The following is a 23,747-nucleotide window of genomic DNA, read 5'->3' as shown; positions in this document are numbered from 1 at the left end:
ATTATGCTTTCATGATTTGTGCGATGTCTTGTAGTGTCCTCCTTTGAATTGGGGCCGCTCGCGCGTGCCAGGTAACAAGCTGTGTGATTGGTGGATGCCACACAGGTGACCGCCTACGTCGTAATGCGGAAGTAGTCGTACACCATGGACTGTATTTTTCAGTACTTTTAATGCTGTTAAACAAATATTTAAGTGGTCACAAGTCTTCTCCTAAAGTAATACAATGGATAAAGCCAACGGAAAGCTTTAAATAACCTTTCTCAATCTGGACGCTTAAGAAAGACACACTCATCAGATAAGTCCCTGAATGCTAGGCTAACGCTAATTAATTTGGCTGCCCGTTGAGTTTATTTCATGTTGGTGCAGCATTTAAAGATTTAACAGTCTGTGTTTTCATATATTCATCTCTGGGAGTTTAATTAGCCTGTAATGCTCATTTGAGCAGCTAGTCGTCCCATTATCCATTAGCATCTAGCTATTTGATAGCCACGGTTAGCGCGTGTAAAATAAACAAACCAGGAGCTGCATTACAGGATCATTTACTAAATAAATAAATAAATATATATCTACAAACTATTTTACAAGTCTTGCTCTGACCCCTAGCAAATTACGTTTACACCATATAATCGGATCACTTGTAATCAGATCGGTCATAGTTAGCTTAGCCGCTGCAGAGAGCAGGTGCATTGACCCGGGTCTGTGTCAGAATCTTTACTGAATGAAATAAAAATGCTGTGTGCTAATTAGAAGTTCACACAGGGGTGGTGGTTTAGGTCAGCCTCGGCATTGGATAGCTTATCCATCATTAGCAGGCTAATCACATGTAATGCGGAATAATAAGTAATTGGGGGAGGTCGATTCATAAATGAACCACAGCGGCCTCCATCTCTCTGTGGTGATTAGCAGGCCTTGCTGTGTCACGGCAGTGGAGGGTGTCTAATGGACTCGATGAGCTTCCCCTGCCTTCAACACACGAAGGAAAGGTCAGAAAAGGTCACTCTGCCATTCCTGGACCTCCACAGCTGCTGTTGTCCGCCATTTCACTTTGGCTTAACGGTTTGCACTTATGTTTGTCGTAATAGGACTCATCTTCTGGAGCTGCTTCAGAGGAGTACACCAGTATATCCTGATGGTGGGGAGGACCCACATTCCAGTTTGACTTGGGAGTAATGACCACTTTTATTGCTGGAATAACTTCATAACTTTGGAAATTCCATTGGTGAGGAGTGGTTTGTGCCTGTCCTCATGCTTATGATTTGAGAAAGAGATATTTGGACCTCCAAAATACCTCCTGCCATTGTGCCCTTAGGCTAAAAGCTAAACAATTCCTGTATACAGGAATTTGCAGGAGCTACAGAGTGTTCCTGCAAAGCTAATCTACGTCGTAGAATCCCCAAGCTGATCCTTAGTTCCAGTTATCTGTATTATTGCTTGGCCTCTGTGGGGAAAGCTTTAGAAAATTTAAAATGTCGTGAACGAGCACAACTCCATCCTGGTCTTGTCAAATTCTGCTCCTGAAATGTGAAACTGTGCTGATGCTAACTTTTTCTGTGGTTCCTTGACTCTCCAGCTTCCACCGAAGGCAGCAACATGCAGGAGAAGCTTTGAGGCATAACGAGGCGCTGGTGGGATGCACCGGAGGGCAACTCCGCACCCAGCAGACCTCATGGTCGGCTGTTTTCCTCCTGCCTGCTAATGACCTGAAAGCCTCTCTGCTGTCAGATTTCTTTGAATCCCTCTGAGCTGATCAGAGATGTTTAACTGTCAAACTTCGACTTATCCACTTCATGGACTTGTTAACGTCGGAGCTGATTTCAAGTACAAAGCAGATGAGACTTGATTAACACCTCCAGACCTGACAGTGTGGAACAGAAGTGAAAATAGTTAGCGTTTCTGTGCCTCTGTGCTGAATGTTCTGTGATTCCTCGTCTCCAGTGTGAGCGGATCAGCTGCTGCAGAGCTAACGGCAACGATTGAGACATCAAGAGTGCTTAGAAAACCAACCACCTTATCTTTTTATTAACTGTATAAAACAGATGTACATATACATAAAACACAGTGGAAAAGGCACCAGTAGATTTATACGCAACTGTAGAATTTAACAGGTTCAGGAAAGTAGCTGCACAAGCTGGTCATTTAACAGCTGTTAGACTATCAGACTTGTTTTATAACACCAGAAAACGTAGCAGTTCAACAATAAAATACATTCAATCCCTGTTCTCATAAATAAGATTAAAACTTTACAGTGTTTCCTCAGCTGTCAGTTTTCTTCTCTCCCAAAGGAGCACCTTCAGTCGTCGTCGGGTCGAGGTAGTGGAGGAAGATTAGCCTCCAGTGAAAGGCCTCCTGCTGACACCAGCAGGTCCAATCAGCCGCTGCCACACGTTTACAGGGTGCCTGTCCTGTTGGTCTGCACCGGGGTGATAAACGGAGGTCACAGGTTTTAGAGAGGAGGGCTCACTGGGTGGTTTTGATGGCTGCAGAATCATTTAAAGAGGTGGGGCACACATGTGGAGCTGTGGGACAAGCAAACAGGAAGTTAGTGTGATCTCCTAATTAAATGAAACAACAACAGAGGTCTTTGCTCTCCAAGAGTTTCATAAACTCAGGTCTTTAAAGTGTTCAAAACACGTGTTGATACGTTACAGAATTCCATAAACCCTGAAGAGACTTGAATAAAATGGCAGTTAGGTGGAGGCAGGCGCAGCACTGCAATACCTGAAGTGATTATAAAAACCAAATGTCATGTCTTCTCAGTGTCTATGCCACCAAAGACGCTGAAGAGGGACCCCAGACATGGAGAAGAGGACAAAGCTGTTGGCAGAAGACTGTACAGTCTCTCCCCTGGTGAAGACGGCCTTGTCCCGATCCATTAGGGAGCCCCCCCCCCTCCCTCAGAACAATGTCAGCAGCATCAACTGACCCCCTCCTCGCTCTGCTGGTCAGGAGAACAGTTGCAATGTAGAAACTCCCAGGATTTTACTGACAAGTTAAGGACCCTCAAATGACACCCAGACTAAAGCACTGCACCGCCTCACTGTCCATCAGCATCCCAACATCACAGTTGCCACGGCGACTGGCCCAGGTCAACAAACAATTAAACTGGAGGGGTGGTGGTGGCAGTAGCACAGTGTGTTGAGGACCAGGCTGGGGAGCAGAAGATCTGAGATACCTCTGAGCATTCACATGGAGCCAATAACCCGCCCCCCCCCCAACCCAAACAGGATGAAGCAGTCAAGAAAACAAAACTATTTATTGATTAAACCTGGAAACATTTTGTTCCTTTCAGGTCAAAACATGCTAAAACTAGTGTGTGATCCTCTCAGGTGTCATGAACCATCCCAATAAAACTGCTTCTGTCCACAGAATTGTGTTCTAACAAAATGCAACATGAGCCACAACTACATAAACACTCACAGAGAGTCCGGCAGCAGCAGGCTGTCCTCCAACATGCTGCCATCTCTGATGGAGGAGGAAAGAGCAGCAAGTCTCAAACTCCTGGATGTGGTGTCCAGCTTCTCCTCCTGCCAGTGAGATAAAGAATATTAGTTAAAGAGCTGAGGGAAGCACTGCTGCGTCCTTTCTCCTTAAACAAACCTCAGGTTAGAAGCAGCTCTCACAATAACAACTACCACTTACCACCCAACAGGAATCTGTCAGGAAACCCTGACACATGCTTTCCAGACAGATTTAACAATTTAAAGGGCACCTGTATGGATGTTTGGGGGGGGGTTCCACACTGCTAAAGGCCAGCAGCTGTCACCTGTGATATCCTGATGGCTCCCCTGACTTCTACTCTCTGACAGCTGCGATTAACAGTAGCTAAGAAGATGCAGGCTTTGTCTGAGTGCACATTGGTGCCACTGCTCTGCTCGGCCCCGAAGCAAATCAAATTATTCATTTATTCATACAAGTTGCAAATGAGGTGAGCAGCTCACGCTGGCACCCGTGCGAGCGAGCGCGAGCGACTCATAAATGGCCCTCAAACGTCAGCCTCGCCTTATCCAGACCGCCCGGGTTTGAACAAAACAGCAATTAGAGACTGAAATAGAACGGAGGAGTGGGTTATTGTTTGCTAGGCCGGCCGCTTCTCAGGAGCCTTGAAACAGACCTGGTACCCCTGGAGTTTGCGCCTGGACTCATCTAGCTGGTGCTGCAGCTTCCAGATGACCTCTTTATAGTTGATGTAGTTGTGTTCAGCCAAATCCCTCTGCTGCTGCGACTCCTGGCACGACACAGAACGGAGGCTGTACCATCACCGCAGCTTTGACCGTGCCAAACGGACCCGTCCGAGCACGTCTCCCTTTAAAAAGTTCCGATCTCTAAGCTTTTGGCGAGCTCACCACCAGCTCCCGGAAGTTCTCCATCAGCCCTTGGTCTGCAGGAACCTCCTCACAGTGTTCCAGGGTCTCTTTCACGGTCTGCAGTAGACACAAACACACGTATCGAGCACTTTAACAGGCGTATCGAAGAGGCTGCCTCTTGCAATGACTGTTATTTTAGAATGGAGCTGCTGTAAAAAGTCAATCCTAATGAACTTTCTAATGATCGAAAATCTTCCAGACAACCCTTGTTTCCCCGTTATTACAGGTCGGTATTTCTGTTTTGGCGTCAGACGGATGTAAGTCTCAGACATGTGGAGGCTCAGGCTAAAATACAGGTTAAATGGAGCTAATGAGTGATTCAGCTCAGTTTTTAAACACACAAGAAAGGAAAACAACTCACAACAAATGTGATACACAGGCAAAAACCCTTGGAACACCCAGACATTCATCACTACCAAGCTTCCGTCAATGAAAGCTGGAACTACAAGCCGTGCTAGCGTTCAGATAAGGGGACAGTGGCTAATGGCTCCAGTGTGCTTTCATCTGCTCTGGAGGCTCCTGAAGCCTTCACCTCTGCAGAGAGACTCTGGGTCCTGAAACAGCCCAGGCTGCTGCTGCTGTCCTTTCACCTGCCGACCAGACGGGCCAAAATGTCTCCAGGGTGTCTTCAATTTATTTAGCCATGATTAAACGGACACTTTAAGTGACCTGCATCATCTGTGCAACGGCCTGGTTGTAAAGGACAGAGACGTCGATGCCACTCTGAACTTTGACTCTTCATGACCTTGTTCCAAGGTCATGAAGAGTCAGACCAGAACTAGAGAAAAGAGGAGAAGGATTCAGAGATTTCACCCTCATCCTCATGGAATCTTAAAGGTCACAGGCACAAGTCAAAGGCTGCCACCCACTAAGCAAATATCGTCAAGGCGTTGCCGTGGTGACTGTTGTACTGTACTGTTCTCTGCTCCTTTATTTTCCAGTCATGCTTCCCTCTTACTGACCATCAGCTGTCCTGGGATCCTGCTCTCTGAGCTGTCTGCGCCTCATTCAGACGCTTGGATGGGGACCATTTCCCCCCCAGAAGCTTCAGCCTCTTCTCTCCTCTGTGCAGTTTGCGAGCCATCATGTCTTCTCTCCCTCCGAGTGCATCCCTATCTCTTCTCTGTCTGCTGCTGCCTCTGTGTGTGTGTGTGTGTGTGTGTGTGTGTGTGTGTGTGTGTGTTGAATATCAATGTTCCAGAGACGTTAAGGTCTCACAGCTGAGCTGGGACACCTGAAGCTGCTCTCTGCCTGTTGTTGAAAGTATAATTAACTGTTTTATATGGAATTACAAATATTACAAATCTGTCTGTAGGCTCCCACTGTGGCCTCCAAGCAGCATACTTGATTCATCACGTTGACTTTGAAAACAGACGCCTGTGTTCTGGTTTGGTGAGAATTAAGTGTTAAAATGACCTGAAAATCTTTATTTTCAGGTCGAGCGTTTGTGAAAATGCAAAATGTCAACGTGCCTCTTCTGCGAGATGTTACTCACAGGACAGCTGCAGGGGCGTTCCTGCGTGTTCTCCTCCCACTGGGTGTGTAGATTTTAAAACAGGATTGCTGAAAGTGCAGTTCACACAAATACCATTCCAGCATTTCCCACAAAAGTCTTTAATAAAAGACATCCTGACCGTTTCATTTAGGAGAGCGGAGGACTTTACCCACAGCACACTGCTCCCTACACCACATCTTTTCTCCTCACTGCTGTCAGATTAAATAAGGTCTCTCCCATTCATGAGGTGCATTTAAGTCCAATAATCAGTGACCCCCTGGTAACCAGAACCAGCTCTTTTAAAGCTTAATGCCGCAGCAGTGGGTCAGAACGTCCTGTCGCTGCATGGATGTGGTCCGCAGAGACTCCATGCCCAGATCTTTTTGTCTTCCTTCCCACTGCTGCACACTTGAGGCCAAACGGGGTTTAATTGGTTGTATTATATGGCTTCATTTGCCCCCATCAAAAATATAACCTTTTAGTAAGTCATTTCAGACGGACATTAAACATCTGATTAAGGTTGTTATGGCAACCATTAACAGTGGTTGGTGTTGGTGTCAGTTCTCAGGATGAGTCCGCATGACGTATGTCTGTAGGACCAAAGAGAGCAACACTCACCGTTTCCAAATTCACCACCCGCTCCTGTGAACATACACAAGCACATTTGTTATCAATAAAACCGTCACTTTTAACCTACAGATGTAAAATCCAGCTGACTCATTCAACCCGAATTTAAAATGATTTTAGATTAATAGAAAGGAGCCAACAACGCCCTAAATTAGTTGAAGCATTATAAAAGATTCTAAATCTAAATTAAAATGTGGCTCTAATGCAAAAACAGTGATGGAGATGCTCTTAGATGTGGAGCGTTTAGTCAGAAACAGCCTGTTTAACATGGAGCGGAGCTGCTATACGTGTAGCATCACATTGCACGAGGAGACATTAATGCACACACGCACGCGTCAACGTGCACGCAGTGCCATCACCGCTCGTCCAGCGGCTGACTGATCTTCCCTCTCTAACGATGCAGAAGTGATGCTGCGCCTCTTATCTGCCACTCAAACACCTGCTCCCCCTCCCCCAACCACCTGCCTTCCTCCTTTAATATGATGATGGGTTGCAACAAGGCTCCTTTCTTTTCCTCAGCCCGTCTCCACATTCCTATTCACCCACACACACCCCCCCCGTCCTCTCCCTCGCTCTCTTCATCCTTTATAATTAAAAGCTCGACTGGGTCTGAGAGGCCTGATTAAGTGTGCGCGAGCTCTGGCAGGTGCCATCACGCATCAGACAGATGGGGACCGAGAATAACGCAAATGCGCGCAGCTACACAAAAGTGTTTGTGGGGGGGGGGGCACCGTTCCAGTGGCCATTGCTGAGCGTACAGGGCGGGTCGGAGCCAAGCTAGGTAAGCTGCTGGTCTGCCATCTGTTGATCCTTCTGAATGGAAGGACAGAGATGAGGCATCTGGTGGCTCTTAAACCCAAAGGCCTCATGTCTGCAGCAATTACCTGCTAATCCGAGCAAGGGCCCGTGACATCTGGAGCTGAGGCCGGATATCGAGGCGCCGCGCGGCTAAACAATGACAATTTGAAGGGGACGAGATGCGTTCCTGCCACCACCACCCCCTCCTGCGTTCAGCGTGATTCATATTTGTTGCCATTTTAACTGCATTCATCCCTTGAAAACAAGCTGGTTCCTCTCAAAAGATTGATCTGATTTGAATAAATATGAATATTTTTGTGCAGAGACAGAAGCTTTATGAGGATTAAGAGAGTAAGGAAGCATGATCTAACCTCCACGAACCGCTTCTCTTCCTCCTTCCTGCAAATCGTCGCCAGGAGCTCTGAAATAAGAAGAGACGTTAATGAGCTGCACCTTTTACCCAGAAGTATTAGCATCGGGACTTCTGCTGGTTTTCACCATCTTTCTATGAGCCTGTCGACGCCCCCGTGTTAATTTAGTAGTGATGCTAAAGAGCCAAAGAATTGAAGCGAGCGATTTACTCTGTTGCTACTCTGGATGGATCCATGCTCACCAGTATGTGCAGCAACATTCTGGTGCTCTTTTCTGACTGGTTTTAATTATAAATCACTGCTTGTTTAATGAGACATTAATTTAGATGAATGCCTGTTGCTGCATTGAGTAAACAAGTATTAAACTTTCAAATGCCACAATATTTTCTTATAATTACCCTCTTTGTTTGGTCTTTGACACCCTGATGACTAAACAGGTGGTAATAAAATGTAATCAAAGTGTTATTTTTTTGTCTAATTAACTGGAGCCGTTCCACCGTCACAACGTTGCTGGGGATCTGGGCTCTAGTGCGATCTTTGTGGTTCATCAGGCCCTAAGGTCTCCCCTCAAGGATCTTTTGAAACACCGGAGGAAGAATATACAGGTGATGAAGCCTTTGTAGTAAGATGCAGAGGCTCCAGCATCATCAATATAATAAATTCACTGTCAGACAGTTGCGCTACCTCACATAGGGGTTGTGTAAAGTGCTGGCACACCCACTTTAAGACAAACACCGTAATAAATCTCAAGGCTGTAAAATTTCCAGACTGATGAGTTAAACTGCAGAAAAGACAAGAATCAATTGCAGCTAAATTAAGCCTAATTTATTTGTCACCTTCGGAGGTCGGTGTATTTCTGCAAACGCATCAAGTCAATAATGAGCGCAGCAGCGCGTCAGGTTGGGGTTTTTTACTGCAACTCTCCTTCCCTCTAAACAAGCACATCCAGCAGCTACATGACTGAGAAGCTATGTTCAAAGCCCGGCAGATAAAATCTTAATTTGCACGCCTTGAGTTCAAATATCCAGATCTTGTATCTGCGCTAGCATGCTGATTACTCTTGGATCTCATTACCAAGGAGACCGCATCAGTGTTTCTGCCTGCAGTGCTGACTGCGGAGCCTACGGTGGTCAGGTGGAGGATCCATAAAGCTAGCTTTCTGAGGGAATTCAGCAGATGAGGCTGGAATGGCTGGTAGCATAACAACTACTGCTGTGGCCAAACAACAGTGAAATCACCAGCAGTAAAGTGTGTAGAGTTCAGACTCTTTCTGTTCTCAACATTGCCCGACAATGGGGCTTAGACAAGATAAGAAAGGAAGAAATGCTTGCTTTTTTTAGCACATCAACTGAACAGAACAGGGAAATGAGCCCGTTAGCGCTAGAGATAAGCGACATAAAGGCATATTCTCACACCAGTGCTAAAGTTAACGGCAGTCACAAGAGAAAGGTGGACGGTTAAAACCCAGAGAATCATCCTTGGTGCCAAAGATTAGAAGAAATCATCTGAAATATGGTGGTAGGGCATGGTCTTCTGTTTTAGACAGATTCAATGCAAATAAGACGATTAAATAAACACAAAGGTGCATTAAACAAGTGCATGACTTGTTTCAAAGCTTAAGGAATAAATACCTTACCATTAAAAGCTTCTTATTTAAAAATTCATGTCATGAAATCAAAGAATTTAAAATGTTTCTGAAATCAAGCCTTAGCTGCTTGAATAACAAGATTACGCTCCTGATTTGGTGCTTTGATGCTTCATGTGCGTGCGTGTGACTCACTGATAAGCTTTAATGGGGTTAGTATGGTGGGATAAATAAAAACAGGAATATACACCCAGACTCCTGCTTACCAACGTCAGTGAAACCTAGTTTTTGTACTTATGTCAACCTGCCAAAGAAAAGCAGACTAAAAATAGCTATTAGCCGAACTAGCTAATCTGGTGCTTGTCTCATGAATCTGTGAATCATTTGGATATACCTTTCTTCTCCATACTGAATGAGTCCAGCAGCATGTCCTGCTGGTCCAGGCGTTGCTGGAGTGACTTTTTCTCCAAGTCCCAGCTCTTCCTGAGTGTGTTGAACTGATCCTTGGTCTCTTGATGGAGCCTCCTCTGGTGCTGCTCTCTGAGCACGCTCTCCTGCATCTCCTCACACAGCCAGCCGAGCTTCCTCTGGTGGTTCACAGGAATACACAAACCAGTGCAATGCAGCATCGCGTATTGTTGCCAGTTTTATCAAGCTATCTGCATTTTTAACTTACTGTCTCGGGGAAAGAAAGAAGATAATTAAGGCCTTTAATCTCTAAATGTCAACCAGCACACAGTGACAAAGACTGCCTGCTGGTGCCAGCTCTTATTATATATCTCATTATCATTGTTTTTCTGTGCACTAATTAATACCACGGACATCAAGTATGAACTCGTGTCGCCAAAACTGTTTAATATAATAAGAATAAAATAAACCCCATTTCATTTAAAATGACTCTTTTTTGGTTTAAAACCCTTGATTTGCCTCGGTGGAGGCCGAGCAGCAAGCGCTCAGTTGACCAATTCTCTTTGAACACAGGCTATGATTATTAGTTTGTAATTCCCGACTGCAATTAGAAAATAAAAGGAGCAGAAACAAAATGTGTGACAGCAGCTGGGTGTTCAAAGTGATGCCACATTTAAAGTAAATGAAACACGCCAATACTTTCATCTGCAGCTTTCAAGCGTTTCCACCACAGCGGTCATAAGTGAGTGTAAATCGGGCCTACACGCCTCTGGCCAGGGAAGTTCAGAGCAGATCATTCCTCAGGGATTTATCCCTGTAACTGCAAAGTGTCCTAAAAAGGTTTATAACACCTTTATACACCACAGTGCTAAATGCAAAGAATTGGGCAGACACCTTTGTCATGCATCATCAACAAATACAGGAGCTCAAAACATTGTCACACAGCAATCAATATTTGTTCAATCAAACAACATGAGGGATTTCATGGTCAGCAACAGTCTTTAATTTGCTGACTTTTAAAAGGACTGAGAAACATCTTAATTTAAAAAAAGCCAGTAATACTGCAGCTAATAGTCATACCTTTGTCTCAGCCAGCCAGTCGAGCGGTCGCTTCACTAATCCAGGCTTCTGGGGGCTTTTCTATTTAAAGGAGGACAGATTAATTCACACAATGATGAACGTGTACAAAAGAAATCTGTTCTTGTTAAATACACAAAAATAGCTGTTCACAGGTGTGGCACAGTGTCAGTGAAATTCTGTCAAAAATCTTGTTTTTGTGTGTGTGTCAGCCTAAAACACACACTTTTGTATGCGTCTTAAAAAGGAACTCGGGGTGTTTGTTCCATCCCCTTTAAGACAAGCTTGTCAGTGTCGACAATAGACCCCGTCAACCAGGAGCTTCAAGACAATATCATCAAAAATGTTCACAAGCTAACAGCAGATTTCCAGCCTCTTTAGCCCATTAGCTCAGGAAAAGAAGAGAATTCATCAAAAGGTGGAGCCTTTTGGGTTAAATTCACCATAAAAGCTCAAGTTAAAGATGCATCCTGGACTTTTTTGGGAGAGAATATTCTTTCCTATGCTTCGGTAAACAAAGTCACTACACGAGCTGCTGTCATCAAGCTGTCACTCAGAGAGAAATTTCCTCAGTTGTTGCCATGGCAGCTCAAAATTCGGCTGTTTGGGGGATGCCATCTTGAGGTGGTTACAACTGCAGGGTGGCGTGACTGTGTGGAGGATGAATGGTGCTCTTCCTTCTCTTTCCTCTTTCCCCAGCCATCAATGCCACCTCTGTGCAGTGGCAACAAACACAGGGGAAACTTTAGAACGTGACGCTGTGGGTGGACGTGAAAGAAACGCCAGTATTTACTCCCAGCACTCCCGGAGAACCCCAACAATATCTGCAGATGTCACCCATTTCATCAGCTTATCGACTTATGTTTTCTAATTTATCTGCGCGATCCATGTGTATATTTATGTAAATGACTTGCTAATACCAACAGAGGTCACTGCAGTTGTTTTCACAAAAAAAGCTGTGCACACTTCTCATGTTCCCATCTGATGGCTAAAATGCAGCTTTATGGCTCTGCAAAAGTCAGGCTGCAATACATCCCCATGTCTTCCAGCATGATTGAATTGTGAAATGACAGTTGAAGGTCACTGTCTGTACTTTATGGATTATTCATACGTGTAGAAACCAGTAGAACAGAGACACGACATAAAAACAGTGCTAGCAAATGTGTGAGTGGATTCTAGTCCTGCAGAGATTTTTCTTCCCTTTACAGGAAAGCAGGAGAAGCCTTTTCTTGCTATTACAGCGTTTATAAATCATTCTGGCAAGTGATAAAATCTGTTCGACTCCCCCGTGACAGCGCAACTGCTATCAGTGAAAGTTTCCCCTCAACTTCCAGTCCAGACAACTTCCAAATGTAGAGCCTCTTCTGGCGAGGAAGAAGGGCAGTGGGAGGTAACAGACACCTAACGCCACACTAAACTGTTAATGATCTCCCTCATTAGGCCAATCGCTGGATAGTCTGACTTCTTTTCGACATGACAAATTGCGGATGAGGCGAGGCGTTTCCTCGTGCGTCGGGCCGCAGCACCGCTCGCTTGGATTAGGGAATCTATAAGCAGATACGATCTGGCTGGACTCATTAGCCAGAATAAGCAATGGAAAACTCATTCGGACGGGTGCATTTGTGGGAATTTTAAAAATACGGCCAGTGTTAGCAAGCATATACTTCACATAGCAAATCTGACATATACAGATATGCAGAGACATGCAGCATCGCGTGGGAGCGTCACCTGTGACAACAGTGACAAGGTGCTGTCCATCAGTCAGAGCGGCTTTTAAAGCTAACTTAAAAATACAGTAAAAGATCAATCAACTCCATTAGCGGCCTGCATGTGTTGATCCCAGCCCCTCAGTAGCAACTGCTTATATTGTGTTCTGATCTGGATCGGGTTGATGACACCCGCAGGCCTACTGGCAGATATGTGGCTGTCTATCTCAGCACTGTCTGACAGCACAACATGAACAGTATATAAATACCTTCAGATTCCTTTGACCGTTCTTAAGCAGGCTGCAACAGACTGCGTCAACCTCCTCACCCATGGAAGACAGGACTGCCTCTTGCTCGGCCTTAATTGTTAAAATCTTCTGCTCCAACCTTACGACCCTGGACTCGGATTCGAGGCTTTGCTGGCGGGAACTGTCCTAGAGAGGATTGAAGACCGCGTGGTGACTACAGGACAGTAGGAGAGTTATTACGGCGTGTATAGACCAGAACTGCCAAGCATGGACATTGGGGACATTCCATTTTCCTCTGAGAAACTGTTTCTTCCTCTTGCGCTGCACTGTCGATGGTTTCAGGGTCTCCACCAGGACTCAACCCAATCAATAGGTCCAGAGCACATGAACAAACTCACCAGCACAGCTCAGGGACAGTGGATCATTATACTGCTCCCAAGATAATAAAGTGCCCATGTTACATTAATAAAAGGCCCTTTTTGTCCATCCGACCGATTTAGAATCGATACATGGATCCCACCCACCCCAAACAGCCCTGTGCAACTTATCAGGGCACTGTCAGAGTGCTGAACAAGGACCAATACTTCCTCTCCTGTTGTAAAACATCAAGAGGTTTATTGATAAAGTCCAATAGCGCAGAGCGCTGATTTAGCATCATTTAACCTCTGACTGGCCGTTGCTCTAGACTCACTCAGGTGCAATGCCACCAGACTTTGAATGAATAAAATATGTCTTTCACACATTCAAGCAGAAACACATGAAAAACCAGGGCTTACTTTTCCCTCCAGTTCTTCTTTGAGCGAGAGGTATTTACTCTGAATAAGTGCATGCGCCTCAGTCTTTTTACTAAGCTGTGCTGCCATCTTATCACACTCAGTCTTCATCTTGTCCACCTTGATCTGCAGCTTCCCGCACAGCTCCTTGTGTGACGCCGCGTCGGCCTAAAAACAGAAGAAGTGGGTGTGTTTCAGGCCATATCTGATTGGATATAATGATCTCCAGGGTCTCGTCTGTACAAATTCCCAGAGGCAGCATTTGTTAACATAAATGCTGCGACACTGGAGGAGAAATTAAGATAAGAAATAAAGCCGGATTTCTTTTGTGAACACTGACTTTTTTGAAATCTAAATGCAGACTTCTTTTACATAACTGAGTGGCTTCCTGGAAACAACCTTAGGCTTTTGCTCAAAAGCATTTTAACAGATGCCCTTGTCCATACTGCAGACAGAAATGACACCATTACAATGAGCTACAACAGATATTAATGACATTCAGCATAGCAAATGTGCTAAATTAAACCATATCAGCGAGGAACCTGCCCCCTAAGAAACAACGTACCCACGAGGGCTCATCATCTAAGATATAGCAGGGAGGTGGGGTGAAGGGCCAACGAAGTCAAGTCAATTCCCCCCATCCCCAGCTCTGCCTAGATGAGACTTCTGAGGTCTGACATCAAGGTTTTTTAAAATATTCAAGCTCGGAGCGCTGAAACGGCTATGGGGAGCCACGGGGCGCTGCACACCATTAAGAACTCAGCTACCCTCTGTTCACCTAAACTCAGAGGACGGCGCCCAAGCCAATGAGGAAAATCACCCTAAATGACAATTTGCTCTGTGCCAGGCCGAGTCAGAAATATGCCAGATGTTTAATGGCCAGATGTTTAATGTCAGCTCATGCTGAATCTGAAATGAGCAATAAGAATCCTAAAAATAAGCATGCGGGGCTCCGTGATTTAGTTGGAAAGCAAACTTTGTGACCTTCGGCATTTGAAATGTCAAATGACATAAAAAAGTAAAGACTTGAACTCACTTTTCTGTCCTTGGTTCTGCTCCCTGTTCTAAATGTCTTCCTCACTGATATCAGCCGAGGGATATTAATAAAAGATGTTACCTGAAGTTTTCGGACATGCTTCTGGATCTCATCGCGCTCCTGTTGGCAGAGTTGGAGCGTGCAGTTGATGCTCTTCAGCTCTTTTTGATGCACGTCTCTCTCCAGCTGCAGTTGCTGCACCAACGCCGTGTGCTCCTCCTGCACTGTCGTCAGCTTGGCTTGCAGCTCGAAGGAGCCCTTCTGGAGGTCCTTCTTGTGCTTCTCCTCGCTGGCAAGCTGCTGGGAAAGCCGAGCGTTGGCTGCCTTTACCTGCATTAAGGCCGTCTGCAGCCCAGCCTGAGTGTTCTGCCCTCTCTGACTGTTTTGGGCCTGAGCATCAATTTCCTCTTTCAGCTTTGTCTTTTCTTCCATCAGTCTTGTCTGGACAGCAGCCTGATACTTCATCATCTCCTCCAGGGTGCTTGAAGCCTCCTTTAACTGGAGATGGGGCAGACATTATAATGGTTCCCAACATTCTAAATCAACACCAAAAGCTCATTTATTGAACATTTTCCAATGACACAGTGTCCTAGAGGTTACCTCTTACCTCTAAGCTTATAAAAAATATACTGCGCCCCTCCCTTCCTGACTTTAAAGACTTTCTATTTATAGATGTTCAACCCCCACACCTCCTGAATTTCCTGCTCCAGTGACGACTGGCGCTGGCGGTTGTCGGACAGCTCAACGTCCTTGCTGTGGAGCTCCTCTTCTCGCTGGGCCAAACGGCCTAGAATTTCATCGAGCTCCCTGCGGGTCGCCGCGGTTTGCTGGCTCAGCGCCTTTAGCTGGGCCTGAGAACTCTCGTTGGCCCTGGCAGCCTGGAGGGAGAGAACAGGAGGGGGGAGGAAATGAAGAATGACAAATGAAGAGGAGGGAGGTGGCGTAGGAAAAAAAAGTGCTAACAATAATGACGAGCAGAAGAGAAAGAATTTCAGAGAGACGGAGGGAGAGAAACATGTGCAGTACAGCTCTGGCGCTGATAGGAAAATGCTCGCACTCAGCTCGCTGATAAGGGACAATGGTCAGGTCTGTTCAAGGCAGATTGCTTCTAATACTCCGGCTTTGACGGGAATGTGCAAAGACTTTGCTGCAGCTCGGAAGCTAATCATTTAATTGAGAACTTGATTCTCTCCCTTAATTCATTAAGGGGGCAGAAATGATTTTGTAATTAATTCGCGTCACGTTGAGTGTAGCAGGTGGGAGCCAGCCGGTAGGTGAGCAGTGAGCGATGCTGCAAGTTTGAAGGTGACTCGCTTGGATCAAATGGAATAGAAATGGCAGACAGGTGACTTTCAAATAAATAATAGCTCGTTGCTAATTATCGACTAAGTGCAACTCCTGATGCGTACGTCGCAGGCGTTCTTGGGATGACTGGATTTCACATTTGGTTAATTATAATTAAGTTAATTGGAAATGCATAATTTAAGTTTTCATTTGAGACAAGGGCCTCTCTTTTGTAGATAAATCCAACTGTAAAATCTTGTTTGCACTAAATTGAAAGATTGGGGAAAAAAGAATTAGGTTATATTAAAAGTTATAGGACACCGTCATCCTTCAAAACTAAATTCCGTAGGGTATGAAGAGCCCTGCTTGTAAATAATACCTGTATATATTTAATATTAAACATATATGATAAAGGGAGAAAACAGTAAGAAATAAATATTTCAGTATTTCCATTCCCTTATGCTGAGATCTCATTCTGACTGCCCTTCATTCAGAGGTTGAGCTACTAAAACTATCTCAAGTATAAGGTCTGGGTACCAGAGTGGTCCCAGTGTTATGTCACATGACAGCTAAACACTGATGTCAGTGGGTTTTAGCTCCACGGAGATGAACCAGCTAGAGTACATTTTAATATTCTCCTGATGCTTCATTGTCTCGTGCTGAGATTTATAACAACCCTGTCAAAGTGTGGACAGCGACGCACCAACCACAGCCCGTGTGTATGAATGGAACTGGCAGCAACGTCGCCAAGATGAGATAAGCGTGCTAAGCACAACTCAACTCAGTTCACAACATCCTAGTGTCGCCCATCTGGAGTTCTTTTAATATTATTTAAAAGGGATTTTGTAATCATTCAGAATTATTACATTGTTATTCAATGCCAAACAATGCAATTCATCTTCATTATTCTTCATAATCTGAAGTTAAAGGCCATTATTTCATTAAATTCAGTTCTATTGAGACCTAACTGTTGCAGTATTTATAAGAGTACGACCTGTTAAGATCACTCTTGCTCTCATAAGGGAACAGCCAGTGTTATTAAAACCAGGGTTTACTGCTACATCAGCTCTTGTGTCTAAACCAGTGTGATGAATGCATCAGCTTCAACTGACCTGTGCAGCCTTGTCCATCTGGAGCTGAGTCTGGGCCCTCTCCTCCTCCAGCTCCTTCTGCAGTCTCCTACACTTTGCCCTCCACTGCCGCAGAGCCTCTTGAGCTCTGGTCTTCAGCTCATCTCTGGTCTTGTGGCTCTCTTGGAGTAAAGCCTCCTTCTCCTTCCTCTCAACCTGCTCTTTGCTCTGAAAGAAACAGGATCTTTGAACTTTACCTTCGCAGGGGTTAATTGTTTTACAGTATTGGCCAGTAGGAGTACAGCACAGACCCTTAACTCTTCCAGCCTTTGCAGCTGCTGCTCCCTCCGTGCCAGGTCCAAGGACAGTTTCTGGAGCACAGAAAGCAAAGCGTTAAAGGACGTACCTGTGTCTGCCTATCACAGGATACAGTTGTGAGACGGAGCAAAGCAGAAGACAAGAGCTGAAAGAGAGTTAAAGAGGAAAGAAAAGCTGCTTCTCCAATTAGACCAAGAGGAGGCTGCAAAAAGGAAGAGCTGCAGTTGTGTGTTTTGTTGTTTAACAGTAATGTATATCTAGTTTATGCTGTAGACAGCAATCTCAGTTTAGCCTTGTTTTTCTGCAAAGGCCAGCTAAATAAGGCCAACTGTGATTCTGATTAGACAGAGTTGTCGAGAGTCTGCGGGTGAGAAATCCGCCCATTTCTGAGCATCTAACATTAAAGTGAAACATTTGTGAAGTCTGTTTTGATGCAGCCATAAGAGGCGCCTCGGGTGGTACGTGCAGTCACCCACCGCTCATCGTTTATCACCTCTGCTGCTATCAAGGGAGTGTGGGGGCTTAAACACATAGCATAAAAGAAACAGTAGAAAGCAGAAAACTGTGTCAACACTCGAACACACATATTCTCACAAACATTTACTGAGTAAACTGTTGAATAAACATCTCGGTAATGAAATAGTTTGTTTCCCTCAACTGACAGTTGCTCTCGTCTGAGGAGGATAAATGACTCGGTTAACTTCTGATCTCCTATTTTAGCTAGAAATCCATCTGAGGGTTTGAAGTAGATCAAGTGGCCTCGAGTTGGCAGCAGATATGAAGATGGATGAAACGCAACCAACAGACTTGAATAAGCCAAGTTGGGTTGAAGATGGTGACAAAGCCAATGTCAAACCATACTTCTGTTCTTTTGTGTGCCTGCCAGCAGACAGAGCCTCAGTGTTTCCTATTCAGAATTTAATCTGTTCAAACAGGAAACTGCATGACTCTGGATTAACAAGCTCCGTCTTCTTTGTCTACACACATTTCCTATTTTGATACGCACCTCCAGAGTCTTTCTGAGCCCTTCATCCTCATTGCTCGTCGAGGTTGGACGATGGATTCGCAGCTCTGCATCTTCTTTTTCTGGGGTCCCTCGATCTATACATACATTCAGACCATATCTCCAATGAGGTAAGGAAAAACCAAACCTAAACTCTGAAAATTGCATTATACATGTTGCATGTCCCCTGGTCTGAGGGTAATCTGATGCCAGTATGCATTGCTGTCAATGTCTTCACTTGGGATACAAGTATTCAAATATGTGAGTATGTGCGCAATATCAGAGGTCTGAATGAGGATTCTCATGTATAAATGCAGGGAAATATCATTGGAATATTTCAGGGAATTGAATCTGAAATACTGATGGTAAAACATTCACGGCCCCTCTTTGTTCACTCAGTCATATATTCATTACCTGACCAATGTGGTCTACCTCTTCCCCTCTCCCCGTGGATGTCGTTAGCACATGACTGAGTTACATGCCGAGAAGCTTCCAGTTGGGAGCTTTGAAGCTCTGCCTTCTCTTTCCTCATCTTCATCAGCTCAGTGCGCAAGTCTTCCACCTGAGGATCAATGGACAGGTAGATGTACATACATAAGGCTGTTGAATCCTCTCGAAGGATCGACAGTTCATTGTTTCCTCTCCAGAGGTTTATTTCGATGTGCAAATGTAGTCAGGAAGAGCTGCAAACAAACCTCCTGAACCAGCGCCTCTCTGCTGTCCTCAGACTCTTTGAGGAGCTCTGTGACCCTTTGCCGCTCTTGATCCACCTGAACATAACAGCTCCAGGATGATGCACGCTCTTGTGTCATCTATGTTAGTTCTCGCATGATTACACATCCTCACCTTAAACCTTTCTGCTTTCAAAAGCCTGACAGCCATGACATCTTCTCGCTCATGGTCTAGAACCTGGCCTCGCACAGAAGTCTGTAAAACCCAATACACAAGCACACATAAAGGACTCTTATAATACCCATGAGCATCCACCATGGCTAAAGATAAATAATTCCAGTCATGTCTGCACGTCCCAGCTGTGCAGGCATCTCACACCAGGTAAATTCATATCACCACTCTGTTATTGATGCACATCACACCCTGGACAGGGGGATGTGAATCCAACACTCACCTGATAAGAGTTATTCTTTCCAACTATGGACTAATGAATGTCAATGAGTTGCAGTTACAACAATAAGGGATTAGTTTCATCATTTTTATTACAGTCGGAATGACTTTTGGTTGTTTAGCTATCGTTATAATCATGTTTTTTTTCAGCTGACAGTGGTGCAAGAAGGAAGCTTGAGTTACAGTCCATCCCATCGTTCCCCATTTATATTTGGAACATGTTACCGGCATCATTGTAGATTTGTGCACAACGCTTACACCCCACTCAATCCCACTCTGAGCAGACTGTGGTGATGAATTAACGGCTGCTAGCAATATCATCTACCCAAGTGACTCATCATCTATTTGATTCACATCGCAGCAGGCCCATCGGTGGGGAATAAATGTGTCCTCTGCTCTCATTCCCCTCCTGCTCTTATTTTCTAGGATAAAGGGGATTGTTTTCTTCTTCATTTGCTCATGCTTGTTTATTTATTCTTAATTTTCGGACAAATGCATTATCTCCCAGCACCGCGGGCCCTGCTGGTGTCCCATTAGGGTTGTACGGAGGAGTCGAATGCAAATGAAATGGTAGCTACCAACATTACACAGTGTGTTGAAAAGTCTGACTCTCAATAGGTTTTTGGCCAGACTAAAGCTACACAGCGCCCCCCTGTGGGGTAGACACGCAGTTCAGAGCGGATGGATGGCTTCTTTTAAGGGACAAATTAGCTGGGTGAAAATCTTCAAAACCGAGCAGAGAATCAGGCTCAGGAGATTTTAGAGACACCATTATCCTAATGAGGTGTAATGTCTACGTGTGTGAGAGTGAAAAGACATTTCAAAAGAATTATACAAGGTAATGTTTCCTTTTCTGTGACTGCTAAACTGGAGTGCCTCTAGTTGGGACTCCACAACACTGAAGTGCATATAATGACAGACCTGTCTCGGTTATTAACAAATGCACTCTTGGAAAAAATAAGTGACACAAAAGCAGCTATTACTTGCATTAGTAACCATTTTTACTGCATCCCAATAATTGCCTAGGCGGGCATTTTAGTCTGACATAATAAATGAGGCCTGCATGGCACATTGGGAACACCACTTAAGTACACAATATTACCTTTGACAGAACCTTTTCTACAGACTTTTCTCCTTTTAACTTCATACTAGACATTTGTTACAGACTTATTGCTGTTGGCCCTGCTATGCTTCTTTAGGGTGTAGTGAATCAAGATTTACCACAGTGGATGCTGCCACATATTTAAGCCACCTGAATATTTGTGTCATTTGGTTGATACACACTTCATACACACTCCAATCGGTGCACAGTTACAGCCCCATGAATGTGAGAGCATGAAGGTGCCAATAGGGAGGTGAGGGATTGAGTGAAGGGGAGCATCACCTCCTGCAGCTTGTCAGACACACCCGCCTGCTGATCGATCCTCCTTTCTCGCCCCATTCCCCTGTGCTCTGAGCGCATCCCCCTCTCCAGTTCCTGCAGACGCTGCTCCACATGAGAGGGCACCTGCAGACAGCGAAGATGAAGAGCCCACTGGTCATGCAAGACAGCACTGTTGCACAAATAGCACTGAGATATGAGAAATGAGACACCGCTTAATTAAAAGTTTGGGTGTTTGATACAATCCAAATAGACTTATGCAGCAAGGATTCATTTTTTTTCTTTTAAATAAGAAGCAAGAGCTTTATCCTGTCACATCCAGAGATGCGACAGGATAATATGAAAGCAATCACTTGAAGAAACCTATTTATCGGAGCAGTGCAGAGCAGTGAGAGGAGACTGCCTGGAAAATGTAATCAAATACTCTAAAAAAAAAAAAAAAAACCCACAGTATTTAGTTATTTCTATCTCAAACTGCATGTTTCCATTTCAAGAATATGTCATTTATAATAAAATATTCAGGGACATCTCACCGAGGCCTGCGTTGTGGAGGTCATCACATGACCAATGAGGTTCTCCATGGCTTGTCTGGTTTCAATATCTGCTCTGTATGAAAAGAATTATTAATAAGAAAAATCACCAGGTGTGAATGCATAATGTGCCCCATGAAAGATGCTTATCAATCTGAAGATGGTGAAATATGTGGATAAATGAATTTAGTGTGGTCAGCAGTCCAGGGCAGGATTTAATTACGGTACTTTAAAATGTCAAATTTTAATGCATGGTAAGAAAAGGATGTGCTGGCATTTGACTTTAGGCTGTCACTTTAGCAAGTATCCAATTTTTCAATGGCAATTTTACCACTTTTGAATGAGAAGGAACTCATAAAGCCTTAAAACAAAAGAAAGCCTACATTCAAATTTAGGGGTCAAGCAAATTCTGAAAGGATTTATCTAATCAAGATAACTTAAAGACAGAAGTGAATGACATTCCCCTCTTCCCTTGTGTGAAAAAATAAATCTTTTACTAAATGTTGAAAACAGCTAATACAAAATGCTACTGCTCAAGGACAGACAAGTTTATCAAACCTAGGTTGTTTTGTGTTCCATATTAATATCAAAAAGGAAGAGTTATGTGTAAGGGTTAGGGGTTTAACCAGTCTTTTCTATAAGCTTTATATACTCTTACTCTATAAAGCTTCTGGTCCTGGTTGGAAATGTGGAATGAAAAAGTGAAGAAAATGGCGATTTCTCAAACACTGTTGAGAAATTCTATGATGGAAAAACACTTTTTGTCCCTTTAGGAGAAAAAATGTGACTTTTTTAATATTACCTATTTCTCCTGAGGATTTCTCTGTCCAGGTCACCAGATAGTCTCTGCTGATCACAGTGCAGATCCCTCAAGGACCGATGCACAGTTTCAATCTAAAGAGCAACAGATTTAGAAAATACCATTTAATGTTATGCAAAGCAAAGTTTGTCCTTAGCTTAAACTGCAAATACTGAAAATAATAATATAGAGGCCATCTGTAATGCTTTAAATTAAATATGCAAATAAGTTGAAACCTTTACAGGTTTAAGTGTTACTGACTTGATGAGCCCTCTAGTGGCAGCCTGTTGCAACTGCATGACAGTTATAATTTGCATCGCCTAAAATGTGTTTTTTTCTGCATCCCTTACTTCCGCATTCGACCCTTTGGAATCTTTGAAGTGAACACTGGCAGAGTGAGATCTCCTTCTCCTTCCTGCAGAACCTCGAAAATCCCGTATTGGAGAGGTGGTGTGGAAATGTCCATCTTGAAAAACAAGGAAACATGTCTTAAATCTGAGGTTTGTTGGGCTGCAGTAAGCAACGTCGATGAGTACATTAGTTCCAAACACCTGATTCCAAGTCGCTACTGTGCAGGGAGGATGGTGAAGCATTCTGGACACCAGTGGATCTGCCCAGCATCTGCGTCTGAAAATGGTCGATTACCTCCATTAGGTTGCCCCCTAGCTGCAGCATGCATGCAGTACATAATAAGACAGAATGGTGAAAATGTGCGTCTCATCAACAGAGGTTGAAATGAAGTGTTTTTTGCTCAGTGAGGAGGATCGGGGTGGTGTAGATGCACCTGGGCCATGGCTTCAGCTTGACTGTCAGCATAGTTCCTGTACTGTCCCAACGTTTGGTCAACTTTAGTCAAGTTCCTACTGGTATCCTGCGGGGTAAAATGATGCTTTGTTGAACAATCACTGGGGAGCAACACGACTTTTTTGAAAGCTTTCCACCCGGAATGGAGCCTTGACTTGCAGAGACAAAGTACCTGCAAAGTGTTTGCCAGTATGTGCAGTTTGCCCGATATGTCCGCTGTCCGATCCTCGTCTCCGCTCCCACCTGCTCTGCCCCGGTCCCGGTTACCAGGTCTCCGGTGGGCTTCACGCCGCCGCGACCTGTCGTATGACTCCGACTCACTACTTGGTGTGTCCATAGTCGGGGGGACTAAACGGTGGAGGAGGAAAATGAATACGTGATCACTCAAATCTGACTATGCCTGCATTGGGGGCACATCAATAATCAGCTTACTCTACATTTTAAACTTCATTTACTGGTTAATCGCTACACAAAATCCCCTTCCCCGTTGTTACCTGGACAACTCGTGGGTGCAGACAGTTATTTGACCCACGGAAGATAACAATTCAAATGGTCGACCTCCCAATAAATCACTGCTCTGGACATTGTTGGCGGTGTTGGTCCTCCGCGCTAGCAACAACTGACAATTATCTTTAGCTAGCTAACCCAATATTACCAAACGAATTTAGCACAAAAAACCGCTCCGCACGGTCAACAGAATGGCAGGATCTAAATGTTGTTTAAAAAAAAAAAAGAAACGTGTTTGAAAGGTATGTTTTTTGTTAGGCGAGCGACAGCGAACAGAAGAACAGCTCTGTTTTTGTTGGGGTTTGGCAACTCAAACTAGCCGCGTCTGAACAGGAAAAACAATCGACGGCACAGCCTGTAGCAAAGGATGCCGGGAAATGTATGCTGTCCTCGTTGAAGCGCTGTGGAAACATGTTATTTGCAAACTACATTGTCCAAAAA

At 44.5% G+C, this 23,747-nt stretch overlaps 1 protein-coding gene and 1 long non-coding RNA gene across 3 annotated transcripts; one reads left to right on the top strand and one right to left on the bottom strand.

Annotated features, from left to right (window-relative positions):
* Positions 1–101: 101 nt before the first annotated feature.
* LOC105417543 (uncharacterized) lies at positions 102–2,238 on the top strand. Its single transcript, XR_965156.2, has 3 exons — positions 102–983; positions 1,083–1,219; positions 1,571–2,238. It is a non-coding gene; the product is annotated as an uncharacterized lncRNA (long non-coding RNA).
* LOC101061201 (centrosomal protein of 128 kDa) lies at positions 2,133–23,656 on the bottom strand. 2 transcript variants are annotated; one of them, XM_011611893.2, is made up of 26 exons: positions 23,294–23,656; positions 22,972–23,147; positions 22,780–22,866; positions 22,547–22,661; positions 22,346–22,461; positions 21,999–22,090; positions 21,200–21,272; positions 20,670–20,792; positions 19,010–19,090; positions 18,859–18,933; positions 18,578–18,725; positions 18,167–18,261; positions 17,154–17,213; positions 16,885–17,070; positions 15,178–15,366; positions 14,570–14,986; positions 13,456–13,620; positions 12,701–12,865; positions 10,729–10,788; positions 9,635–9,827; positions 7,656–7,705; positions 6,478–6,501; positions 4,344–4,421; positions 4,112–4,225; positions 3,418–3,524; positions 2,133–2,516 (listed from the first exon to the last, which is right to left on the bottom strand). In XM_011611893.2, the coding sequence occupies exons 2-26, from the start codon at positions 23,134–23,136 to the stop codon at positions 2,486–2,488; spliced, it is 3,009 nt and encodes a 1,002-aa protein (XP_011610195.2). In that variant the 5' UTR covers positions 23,137–23,147; positions 23,294–23,656; the 3' UTR covers positions 2,133–2,485. The 2 variants fall into 2 exon arrangements, with proteins under 2 accessions (XP_011610195.2, XP_011610196.2); XM_011611894.2 differs by having other exon boundaries at positions 22,547–22,622.
* Between the last annotated feature and the right edge of the window lie 91 nt (positions 23,657–23,747).

Source organism: Takifugu rubripes, chromosome 16, assembly GCF_901000725.2.
Source record: "Takifugu rubripes chromosome 16, fTakRub1.2, whole genome shotgun sequence".
In the NCBI taxonomy this organism is placed as follows: domain Eukaryota; kingdom Metazoa; phylum Chordata; class Actinopteri; order Tetraodontiformes; family Tetraodontidae; genus Takifugu; species Takifugu rubripes.
The sequence above is the reverse complement of the archived record's forward strand: the minus strand, read 5'-3'. Positions and strand labels throughout refer to the sequence as shown.